General features: G+C 34.2%; 1 protein-coding gene and 1 long non-coding RNA gene across 2 annotated transcripts in view; both read right to left on the reverse strand.

The window, feature by feature from the left end:
- LOC122518173 (storkhead-box protein 2) overlaps positions 1-12,586 on the reverse strand; it is a 54,368-nt gene that overhangs the window by 4,312 nt on the left and 37,470 nt on the right. Inside the window, exon 3 of the mRNA XM_043636921.1 lies at positions 2,415-2,870. Within this exon, the coding sequence (XP_043492856.1) occupies positions 2,415-2,870 (456 nt within the window). The remainder of the gene's footprint in view (positions 1-2,414; positions 2,871-12,586) is intronic.
- On the reverse strand, positions 10,796-11,118 carry LOC122518179. Its single transcript, XR_006303999.1, has 2 exons — positions 10,926-11,118; positions 10,796-10,851 (listed from the first exon to the last, which is right to left on the reverse strand). It is a non-coding gene; the product is annotated as an uncharacterized LOC122518179 (long non-coding RNA).

Here is a 12,586-nt window from a genome sequence, read left to right on the forward strand (position 1 = left end):
AAATCTTATAAACTAATAAACTATTCAATTAATTAGACCTTATTTATCTTACAAACGTTATTTTAAACGTCATACAAAAACCACTGTCACAATTCAAATACGCGAAGTGTATTATAAAAGTATATCTCAACATATTCACACCCGTTCGATTATTTTCAAATATTTTTCTCTAATATTGTATCGTTATTTTTCTATTTTGTTATTTTTGTCTTCCCTTACTTTTTTTTTCTTCCCCCCTTCCCCCCGAGAGCTCATTATCATCCGCTTCGTTTTATTTTCTATCTCATTTAAATTACCAACATAAAATATCAACGGGACATTTAAAGTGCGACTCTTTAGGCGACGTCGGTTCTTTGCCTTCTCAAAAAGTGGAACACCCTCGTTCCCGATTTTCATCCTGGTACATAGCCAGGGGCTATAGCCAACGACCGAATGAAATGCCTGCGTGAGAAACGACCGAGAAAGGAGTAAGAGAAAAGTAGGAAGATTATACATACCCATAACACACACACACATACATACATACGTGTACACATAATATACATATATAGAGAGATATTTTTATATATATGTATATATGAGACTTCCATGTGATCCCATGAGTGTATGTAACGGTAGGCAATGTCGTGACCAATAGTTAATGTATCGGTTGTGCTAAACGCTTTCCAAGCATCGGCAACTTGCCATGAGATTGGCTTGACTCTTTTAACGCGAACTCATGCGAGTTGCACACGCGTGCCGATATATTCACCAATCCCCATCAGTGTCTCTTCGTTTTATCCATATTTACTATTTAAAGCACATAAATGGCGAAAATAATACGATGCCTAACGCGATTAGTTTCTGTTTAGTTCTATCTTTGAATTTCCTTCTAACTCTCTAACACACACACATGCTATTCTTTCTCTCTCTGTTTTTCTAATACTATTAAAATTCCTCCAAATTTACTATCTACGATTAATCCTGTTTGCATTAAACTATACTCGATTGCTTTTATCTCACCTATACTTTACGTATCTACACGTGTATCATACGTTACACACACATATATACATGTATTATTAGGTCACGAAAGTACTTTCGCAGCATGTGTTCGATTGAGACTCTAAGATTTCGTAGGAATAGTTAATTAGAATGTTAATTGTCGAATATATTTTTCTGTTTTATTTTATTCCATTTTATTTCTCTGATAATCATTTGCCATTTGGCATTATGTTCAAATGAGAATCGTTCAAACCTAATAGGTGCACAAACCTAATATATTAATAAATTTAGATTTTGATATGTGCGAAAAAGATATTGGGACAAATGAAGGAACTTGTTTTTTAACTTTTCAATTGAATTTTAAATGAAATTTAAACTTGTTAAACTCGTGAGTGATTATTATCATTATTATTATTAATAATTAATACTCAACATTCCTAGTTTAATACTCGAATGAATATGCAAAAAATAACAAACGAAAAAGAAAGATAAGAACGATGATGTTCGAATAAAATAAGAAATAAAATTGAACGAAAAGAATTCGGTGAAATGAATTTTTGATGGAATTTGCGAGAAGACTCCTCGAAGAAGTATCAAGGACAACGACAACATAACGCGTTCGTCTCCTTGTCGTCGCATCGTCATCCAGCATGATCAAAAGAAAAAGATCTTAAACGTTTAGGCAGGCTAGCAGGTAAGCAGCTAACAGGTAAGCAGCAGACAACAAGTAGGGAGCTTCTTCTGGACACTCGGAACGATTCCCGAACACGTGCCGAACGAGTTTGCCCGGATCGACCGGTTTCGAGCGAGTTCCTCGAGAGTTTACGAGCACTCAGTTTCCTGTGGATCCTTTCACGAGAAGAGGAGAGGATCGACGAGGACGAGAAGACGAAAGCTAGCTAGCTAGCTGGCTTAGCTAACTTCAAACTTGGGCGTATCTTTCACGGAAAGAACGTACGTTTCTTTACTGCTATTTAGAAACAACTCTCTTGGTATCGTCATTCTCGTCAATAAAACAGCGAACAGTATCACAACGAGACACAACTGTTACGATCTATCGATTCTAAACGCATGGTATTTTAACGATGCAACGTGAAAGCGCGAAAGGAAGATAGAGATAAACATAGCGGGAGTACTGTCAAAGCGTATATTTAAGATAGTCTTGCGTTTCTCTTCGGTTATAGGTTAAAATTCTTACTTATTTCTTTTTCTTTGGTTGTCTGTCTATCTCTTTCTTTCTTTCTATATATTTTTAGCTTTCTCCATTACGTCTAAAGGTTTTTCCGTGTTACCGCGAGCTTCCCGGGTAAGTTCGTTGAAATATCATTAGTTCGTTATTTAGAAGTTCTAACACTGATGTTAGATAATTATGAAAGATTAAAAGAGATAGTGTATGGGGGGGCACATGGGGGAGGAATATATTTACTTACCACCACAGATGACATCCGCCAGATTGGTTTGAACCGCCTGATGCGTAACGTCACCGTCTCTAAGGGTCAACATTTCCCCATGAACCAGTGCCATAGCTTCGTCGTTGCTCATAAGCATACCACCCTGGCCTCTGGTCCCGTTAACCTCTCTCGAACATCTTCTAGAACTTCCGGAATCGCGCCTTAATCTTCTAGTTTCCGGTGTTACCACGAAATATCCCTGAGACGTATGGTAAATCTTTCTTTCTTGCATCAATTTAGCTAGTGCATCGTAAACGAGTTCTCGGCTAGGTCTTTGCATTGCCGGAAATGCGTTCCTGAGTGCTGATCTGAGGGTGTCCAATGTCGCTGCTTGCCTCTGCGAAGTTAACTCTAAGATCGCCCAACAAAGGGCTTCCGGAAGCGGAGTGAATTGTCCTTGAGAGACAGGTGCGACCAAGCAATCCTCTATGTCACCTGTTCAACAGATGTTTTATAATTAATTTCTGCTCGTGGTATTAATATCCTTCATTTTCTTTAATTAAATTCATATATATATGTATATGCGTGTATATATTTATATGGGGGTATATGTATGCATCTATGGTGTTGTTTATTTATATTCGAATTGACCAAACGTTTGATATTTTTTCTTCACCTTTTAAATACACGAACTTGCGTAGCAAGATGTATCTGATTGTTAATCCGATATGTTATGGCTATGGTGTCGACGTTATAGCGTTAGTTTACAACTGGTGATACTCGAGAAGCTGGCCTTTCTAACTCGAATCGAGACGGTTCGAATTTCTTCTCTCTTGTGTGTTGTGTGTCGACTTATGTTAGTTGGATACAAAGCTTTTCATTAGCGCGAGCACGTGCTATAACGTGCTGTTATAGTTATTTTATTTATTTATATCTAATCAATGCGATCCTCTCTATTATCTTCGATTATATTCAAATAATTTTACGATCGATAAAAAATCATCGATATGTTTAATAGTTTTGTATTGTTAATATTTTTAATATTCTATATTTAAATAGATAACACACTTTAAGGTATTTTATTTATTGCAAAATATTTATAGATATTTTTCAAATATTTTATAATCGAACAATACAATTTGAAAATATTACTTATTGGCCAATCCAATACTTTATAACGAGAGGATTAAATTCTCTAACATAGATTTATATTTTTCTCCTTAAAGAAAAAATGTCTTCATTTTTTCTCTCTTCGGTTTACTTCGAATAAAATTTATTTATCTATCCTATCGAAAGTGGTTATATATCTCGAATTAAAGTCTATCGAAAGTAAAGCGGTATATCGAAAAGAGAGGGTGTTAGAAAATTTATCGTCGAAGGAAATCGTATGGATAAATCTCGTCGTTCTCTTTCTCTCTCTCTTGACAACTACAACTACAACTACAACTACAACTACCAACGAGAACGAAAATAGCAACCGATACCGATATCGATATTGATCTTTATCGATATGGTATTTCACCCTATTAAACTCGGCGCCTCCTTTCGATCATTCCTTATTAACTGCAAATATGCCATACATATAGTGTTTTAACAAACATATACCATAGAATATAATATAAGTCAACGTCCCTGAACTAATGCAATTGCCATTCATCGAAAATCTTGCCAATAGTAGCAGCAGCACCACCAGTAGGAGTAACAGTAAAATAACACTTATAGGTTAGGTTTTAACGATCGATAGTTTTAACGATTTTCTTTACCGAGTTTCATCTTTACGAGTCGATTGTGATTTTAACACAATGCTTCATAAAGATCCAGTTGATCGGCCATCCTGATTTCCTACTTGCAATATATACCACATAGTAGTAATAGTAATAGTAGTAGTATTAACCACGTGTTCGATGTGTATCGGAACATCTTGGAAAAAAGTCACCAGGAATTCTTATTATTTCCCTAGTCACGTTTTTACCCCCCTTTGCTATCCTTCGTTTCCCGTACTTTCGTACATTTGGTGCACGTCCCACGAAGAGACAGACCACCGTACGGATTATTTCCAACTTCGCGATTCTCGAAGCCTTCGAGAATTCACGTGGTAACAATATAATCGTGATAGGAATATCTAATCTCTTTTGTAGGCCCGCCATCCCCCCTTTTACCCTCGTTCCCTTTATAATAGTAACGATTTCAAATCGAACGTCGTCGTCAACGTAGATACGAACGAGACGAAAATGTACAATTTTTGTTTCTTTCATTTTATATTTTTGTTCTTTTTTTGTATCTTTTCTTCTATACTTTTATAAATTTCAAGGTTCTCTTCCCGTCACCGTCATTGTCAATTATATTCGATAAAACACACGCGTCTCTTTAAGAATTATAAAAAAAATAAAAAGACAGAGAGAGAGAGAGATGAATATCAATGAAGAGGATGACATGAAAAATGATTTCGATGCGATACTTCTTACGTTGAAGGTTTCATGCAAACGCCATTGTCCCTTTGTATAGATGCTAAATGTTCATGATTAATGGCACGAACGACCCTGTATAGATGTATACATGTATACGTGTAATACTTATTACATAAAACACGATGATACCTACTAGGAGTCTTGGTTATTAACAAGTCTGGACAGATGGCACGTGGATTTCTTTCGTAAGAACATACTTTTTTTTTAAATCGTAACACGTTTAACTATCTTTATTATATTCCTTTCTTTTGTTAGATTTTTATTACTATTTATTATTATTATTATTATTTTTTAGTGTGCGGTGATACACGGTAAAAGTAGTTTAAAATTCTCCCATCATATTGCCCCCTAGCCCTACGAACTGGCTCAGTCTCGTAATGCATTTTAATCAGTTTCACCCTTACCCTTTTATAGTCTACCATATGCGGATTGCGAAGGGTCCGTTCGTGAGATATCGTATATTACGTTATATTGTAATAAATTTGAACGGGAGTACATTTTGTTCATTTAAATCATATATTAGCATTCGCGTATAGCATATTGCATTAGGAATTAGATTATTCATTATATTAATTAATATTATTATCTATAAAAAAAAAAAAAGCGGGGTTTTCTGTTACCATTAATTAAGTATAATAATTTGATACCTTATATGAAAAGAAAAAAGGAAAAAAAAGAATCTAACGCAAAGTATTCTTTACATATGTAAATTAGATTATTTCAAATGAACGTTAACGAAAGATAATTTTTTTCTAATGGCGAGCGTAAATGGGAGTGGGATTAACTCGAGGAAGAAGTTTCTTGCAACATAACCGATGAATTTCTATCGGTATCTCTTTGGAGATGAGTAACAAGCGTAACGACGTAACTGGGTAACCAGCAGAGTAACTGGTTCACTAACGAGTTCAAAGAGTGCGATCGAAAGCCGTCGTCCAATGCGACGACGTTCGTGTTCTTTCATCGTCCCTTTTTTTCCTCTCTTCTTTTTCATTTTTTTTTTTTTTCAAGTGAAAACTTCTTTAGAACTTCAACTTCGTTACGGCAAGATCCGGCAAGGTATATTTATTTCAATGAAATTTCTTATAATATAAATCAAATAATAATATAAACCAATAATTAATAATTCAAATAAACCAAATGATAATATTTCCAATAATATAAATCAAATAATAATATAAACCAAATAATAATATTTCCAATAATATAAATCAAATAATAATATTATTCCAATAATATAAATCAAATAATAATATAAACCAAATAACAATATAAACCAAATAATAATATTTCCAATAATATAAATTAAATAATAATATTTTTCCAATAATATAAATCAAATAATAATATAAACCAAATAATAATATAAACCAAATAATAATATTTCCAATAATATAAATTAAATAATAATATAAACCAAATAATAATATAAACCAAATAATAATATTTCCAATAATATAAATTAAATAATAATATAAACCAAATAATAATATAAACCAAATAACAATATAAACCAAATAACAATATAAACCAAATAACAATATAAACCAAATAATAATATTTCCAATAATATAAATTAAATAATATTTTTCCAATAATATAAATTAAATAATAATATAAACCAAATAATAATATAAACCAAATAATAATATTTCCAATAATATAAATTATAATAATATAAACCAAATAATATAATTCAAATAATATAAACCAAATTTAGTGTCCTCCCTCCCTCCTCCTCCTCCTCCACCTGTATGCAATAGTACTAGATAACGGTAAATTTAGAGAATGATTAAGGTTTTTTAAATAGTCCATTGTATGGAATAATAAATAGTAGGAAACTTAGGTTTATGTATATATATATATATATATATTTAACGTTGAGTTCACGAAGTAGTACGTGGCACGAATATTTCTCACGTTCCTTTGGATCGTCCATGCATATGCATCTTCCCTTCGTGGAAAGATCCAGTTGCCCAGTCCCCTGGAATTCCTTTGAGCTCTCTCTCTCTCTCCCTCTCCCTCTCTCTATCTTTCTCTCTTCTCGTCCTTTTACTTGGAAGGAATCACGTGCGTAACTATGCGAGGAAACGACTCACCCACGCGAACCTTTTAAGGGAGCCAACTAAGACGTGCCGAGGGAGGTCGGAATCACAGTGGACAGGTGCACATAGCAACGTCGTTTCGCAGCCTGCATTTTCTTCCCCCCCCTTTCATTCCTTTCCCCCCTTCCAACTTTATGCTAAAGTTCTCTCTCTCTCTTTCTTTCTGCACCCTTCTCGAGTTAGCCCTTATCTTGCCGTTAACTTATGACCAAATCCTTGTAATTCTCCTCGAGAAGAAGAAGTACAGACAGGTAGCTGAAAATAAAAAGAGAGAGAGAGAGAGAAAACTTGTCTGTGCAACATAAAATATGGTACACGAAGGTAATGCTGCAATGAATAAGCAACAAGCATCACACGAACGATCGACTTTACCGCTCACTCATCAACGCTACGTACTCGTACTACCTACCTACCTACTACTATTACTACTACTATTACTACTACTATTATTATTTTACGTTCATGGACGGGATGCTGCATGGTGTCTCGCGAAAATACGATTCAATTTAACTTATCTCAACCGGAGTATATTTCACTTGGAGAAGAGAATCTTGCATTTTTCTTTACCACTTTTACTCACTCTCTTTCGTTTATATTCAAAGACACTTTAACGAACATTGTAAGGTTTAGTAGGAACGTTAAACTTGTACAGATAAAGTTTTATACGATATAAACGATCGTTATTTCTCGGATAGAAAAATATAATGTGTTCGATGTGTTTTTAATTTGGTGGAATTAATCGTTTGGAAAATTGTTTAGATTTTATCTATCGAGAATATATTTTTTTTCTAAATATTTCATTCTATAATAAAGTAATATATTATCAGTACACGTTTGAATATTTCGTAGATAATATTGGATTGGCTAATAAGTGAGTATGGTTATTTTAATAAAAATTTACATGATTCGAGCTGCTCGGTAGATTTTTGTTAAAATAAACACCCTTGCTTAGTTGAAAACCGATAGGTCGGTATATTTCGATATCAGTTAAGAATTTAAACAACAATATTTATTTTCTCAATAATTTTCATTCTTTATCAATTTGTTTTCGTTTCGTTTATCGAAAGAAACATCCCCTTCCTTAATCTTTCTCACTTTCATCCCTACTTTTAAAGTGTCACGAATACACGAGTAAAGAATTTACCTTATTAGAAAGTTTAGAATACTAAAATAAAAAACTGGTGTGTGTACTTATGTACGCACGTAAGAAGTTATACTTCTTTGCCGTACCAAAACGAACATAACCTCAATAACCTCACAAAAAAACTTCAAAGAAAAAAATAACTTAAAAGAAAAAAATAATTATTATTATTATCTATATAAGAAAGAATAAAAAAAAGAAACAGAAAATATCAAAATATAGATATCAGTCCACACTAAATATAACAGAGATATATCGAATTATTTCACGCGTTAACAGCCATGGCGCGGTTACAGCATTAGTTCTCGTTTCGATCATTTAAGTAAAGCAGCGCTGCGTACGATTAGTATTTGGATGGGTGACCCGCTTGAGAAAAAAAGGGGAAGAAGAAGAGAAGACAACTTCATGCCGTATACTTGAAATCGCTTTGCCGCGCTTTCGTAAATACCGACAAACTTCATGGTGTCGATTTTTCGTGTCGCTCGGAACAAAATCACTCCCCATTACATTTTCCCCAACACGCCAAAAGAAGTATAACTTCAAAATAATTTGATATATCTCTAATAGAAAGATTTATAAATAAAATCTTTTCAAATTTAATTTTATATAATATAAAATCGAATGTGGGATTTGACTTACTCGATATGATACGATATATTATATTAGATGCATTTCTTCGATTCGATATTTATTTGAAAAGTAAAACTCAAATACCAGGAATACTTTTCCATAAATAGAGAGAGTAAGGAAAGCTAAGAAAGATCTAAACTACGTAGAAGTTGGTTGATAATCGTTGCGTGGGAGTAAGCGAGTTTCGATCTCGTTTACTAACACGATTTCTTATCCCTTTTCAAAGATAGGATATAAATGGTGGAAAGAAGAAGAAGAAGAAGGAGACAACAAAAAAATGATTCGTGATGGCAGAGAGTGGTTCGTTATAGGACAACTTCTTGTAAATCGAAAGGGGGAGGGTGGAAGGTGGGGGATCACGAAAGAAAGTAAGATAGAAACTATGCGATTGCACAATTTTCGAGAAGATGAAGGAGAGTAGAAGGGAGAGGGGTGGGTGGGTGGGTGGTAGGTGATGGAGAATCATCGTTATCGATATGGGTACCAAACCTAAAAGGAAAGTGTATCCAAGGAACAGGAATCGTGAAACTTTCGTCGTATTTTTAGTCTTTGTCGTCGTCGTCGTGGTCGTCGTAGTTGTTGGCTGCGTCGATTTCTAGGGCGTGGAACATCGTGAGAATCTCTGTTAGAGGACGTATTTCAAATTGCCAGTTGATTCTAGCTTATAAGGGAGCCTGACACGGATATTACAATCACCTTTGACCCGATGCAAGAATCGACCCCGTTCAACACCGTGATTCCCACTTGATAGAGAGAAATAAAACGAAGAAATAATTTACGTATTAAACGTGTTTCTCGTACGTAACATTTAAATAAATTCGAAATAAAACTTTGTTGTACTTTGTTTAATTATTTTTAGAAAATGGATCAAACTTGGAGAAGGAGGGTGGGGGGGAGAGATAATATATTTCATATTTTAAATCATTGGTATCATTTGAAAAAATAAGTTAGTCGGTTACTTAAGATTTGTACATTGTAGTTAAGTGGGTAAACGATATATGCACCTGCTATGCACTATGGCAACACATGCAAGAGGTTTATTATTAGCTTAATCCTGCACCTTTCTATCATTCCACGTAAGCCTTTGTTAGAATAATACATTGCAACGATGCAACAACAACAGCGGGGTCCAGCCAGCCAGTCAGCCCACGTTGCGACTCGGTTGAGTTTCGAACCTCGAAGTAAGGTGGGGTCCGTTCGATCTTCGACTCGATTCACCCACGCGAAATATATCGATGAATACACATACACACACACATATATATCGATAGAGAAAGAGAGAGAATCAGAAATATTTTCCTTTGCCAGGAGGAGACAAAGACAACAGCTGTTAACGATGGTATCGAAGATAACAACGAAAGAAAGATTGAGAATAATCCTGCGAATGGGTCGTTTCAAAGTGAGTGAGTCCACTTCTTCCGGTATGCTGGAACACGTTGCAAAACATGCCGCATATATTCTTATCGCAATGATCCATCGTGTCAGCCCAGTCGACCTCCGCCGCCGCTTTATGGATCAGCCTCATGGGAAACTGCAAAGACCACTTGCAAGGAAGGAATCACTTCGTAACAAGGTGACCTTTGAGTTCTTCTTCTTCTTTCTCTTTCTTTATTTTTTCTTCTCTTTCTTTCTTACTCTTCTTATGCTATGCAACGAATGCTGTTCTATGCAAATCCAAGAGATGTGATTCCGGACCCCGAGGCATCCCCGCCCTCCTTTCCTTTCCTTTCCTTTCCTTTCCTTTCCTTTCCTCTTATTTATATATCTCTCTCTCTCCTTTTTTATTTTTTTTTTTTATTTCCTTTCTTATTTTCGTACTTTTTCTTTCTATTTTATTATACGAAAAGATCATCATTTTCCTTATAAGCTTTTCCTACTTTCTTATTACCACCCGTTCTTTATTATTAAATTGTTTTATTTATATTTAGTTAGTTGAACATTTTCTTCATACGTATTTTATATCGATAATATCTTCGAAAAGTGAAAGTATACTTGCAATATTTATAACTAATAGTTATTATTATTTCTATCGGGAAGTTATATTTTCATAGTTATTTTTCTATTATATATGCATATATATATAATGTCTTATTTATTGTGCAGGTTATGGGTAGATAATAGGTAGAATTGTTTCTCTCTAATAACAAAGATTTTATTTTATTTTGAAGAAAATAATAATGTAGCAACTTAGTCTAATTATTTATCCTACCTGTAATAACAAAGAAACAACATTCAATGCTAATATCCACACCGTTGTTTCTTGATTAATTTTCTTACATATATCTCTTAAATCTCTATATCTTTTCACTCCTGCTTTCTTTGTAGCACTAACGCCACCTGTTTTATTCCCTAACCTATTTACGCGCTAAATTCAATATAGCTAAAACTACTGTCCTTACATATATATATGTAATATCCATTAGACGATGCATTAATAAATATTTTACGGAAAATGAAAAAGATTAATATTTATATTTAATTATTATATAAAAACGCATCTCGATGGAGTATATTTAGTAAATGTACGATATTTTGCAACTAGCAGGATTCCTTAGGTACAAGCTGGTGGTGGTGGTGTTGGATATTTCAAAAGAATTCTTTTCTCGATTAGTATCGAAAAAATGTGAGAATAAAAAAATAGAAAAGGTGATTGAGATGAGAGAAAGGAATGGAGAGTGGAAAAACTAACTTACACATACACACACACACATATAATATATGTACATAGTTAGGCGACTCTTTGAATCGGACGAGGATCGGTGTTTAGAATGGTCACGCCTAGATGCGATTCCCTTCGGACAAGGTGTGGTTGGTAGCACCTCACCTGGACTGATAATACCGGACCAGCTTTCTCACTCTTTGCTATTGGATTTATGTATTCCTGTCAACGATCAATAGCCTGCTGGAGTTTAACAGTCGGTCGTTTTGTTAGTCTCGCATGGAATGCAGATATATATTGTGTAAGGAAACACACCAGTCAATTATATCTAACAACCACGTGTAACACATTTCTTTTATATCTTCATCTCTACTTGATTTCATTATTTGATAATTATTTATCTCTCGAGAAGAACAATTTTTCGAATTAATTAGCCCCGTTCGATTAATCGAATCAATTATATCATTCGTTACAACACGTTCGTCAAATTAATTGTTATTTATCGTATAAGATAGATCTTCGAAGATTATTTTACGATTACACACATTCCAAATTACATAAAATATTATACATTATTGTAATTTATTTTTATATTTTTCAATGTTTCGTATCGTCTCATTTCAAAAGAAATGTTACGTACCAAATATATATATACATGTGGACAAAACGTGTACACGTGGCTATGCATTCATACGTCCATTATGTAAGTACATTAATTCAACGTCCATTAATTCGATATGCAAATAAATTACATAAGTATACAAGTCAATTAAGCTTAGGTGAGCATGCCAAGCGAATAACAGCAGGAGTAACAGCAAATGCAACAGTAACAGCAGCAACAGCACGGCATGTAGTCGCGTCTCGATCAGTTTCTCGTTGTTATTGGCTCTCTTTCTCTCTCTCTCTCTTTCTTTCTTTTTCTCTCTCTGTATAACCCACGAAAGCCACTTCCGTGACAGATCTATCTATATCTGATAGACGCCCGTAGATCCTTTTGTAACGCTTATATCCTCTATGTTCTTTTGCCAATGGTAAACCCCTCTAGGAACACAGTACTGTACAAGAGTATCAGTGTTATCGTAGAACCGATTGAATTTACGACGAAGTTAGATCGAACGAGAGAGCCTGACTTTCATCGAACGAGATAACGATCGTATTAAAGATACTATTATGAGATAATGTTTAAAATGTGATTCTTTAGATCCTTAGGG

The sequence above is a fragment of the Polistes fuscatus genome, unplaced genomic scaffold, assembly GCF_010416935.1.
Source record: "Polistes fuscatus isolate 324 unplaced genomic scaffold, CU_Pfus_HIC Scaffold23, whole genome shotgun sequence".
Classification (NCBI taxonomy): Eukaryota; Metazoa; Arthropoda; class Insecta; order Hymenoptera; family Vespidae; genus Polistes; species Polistes fuscatus.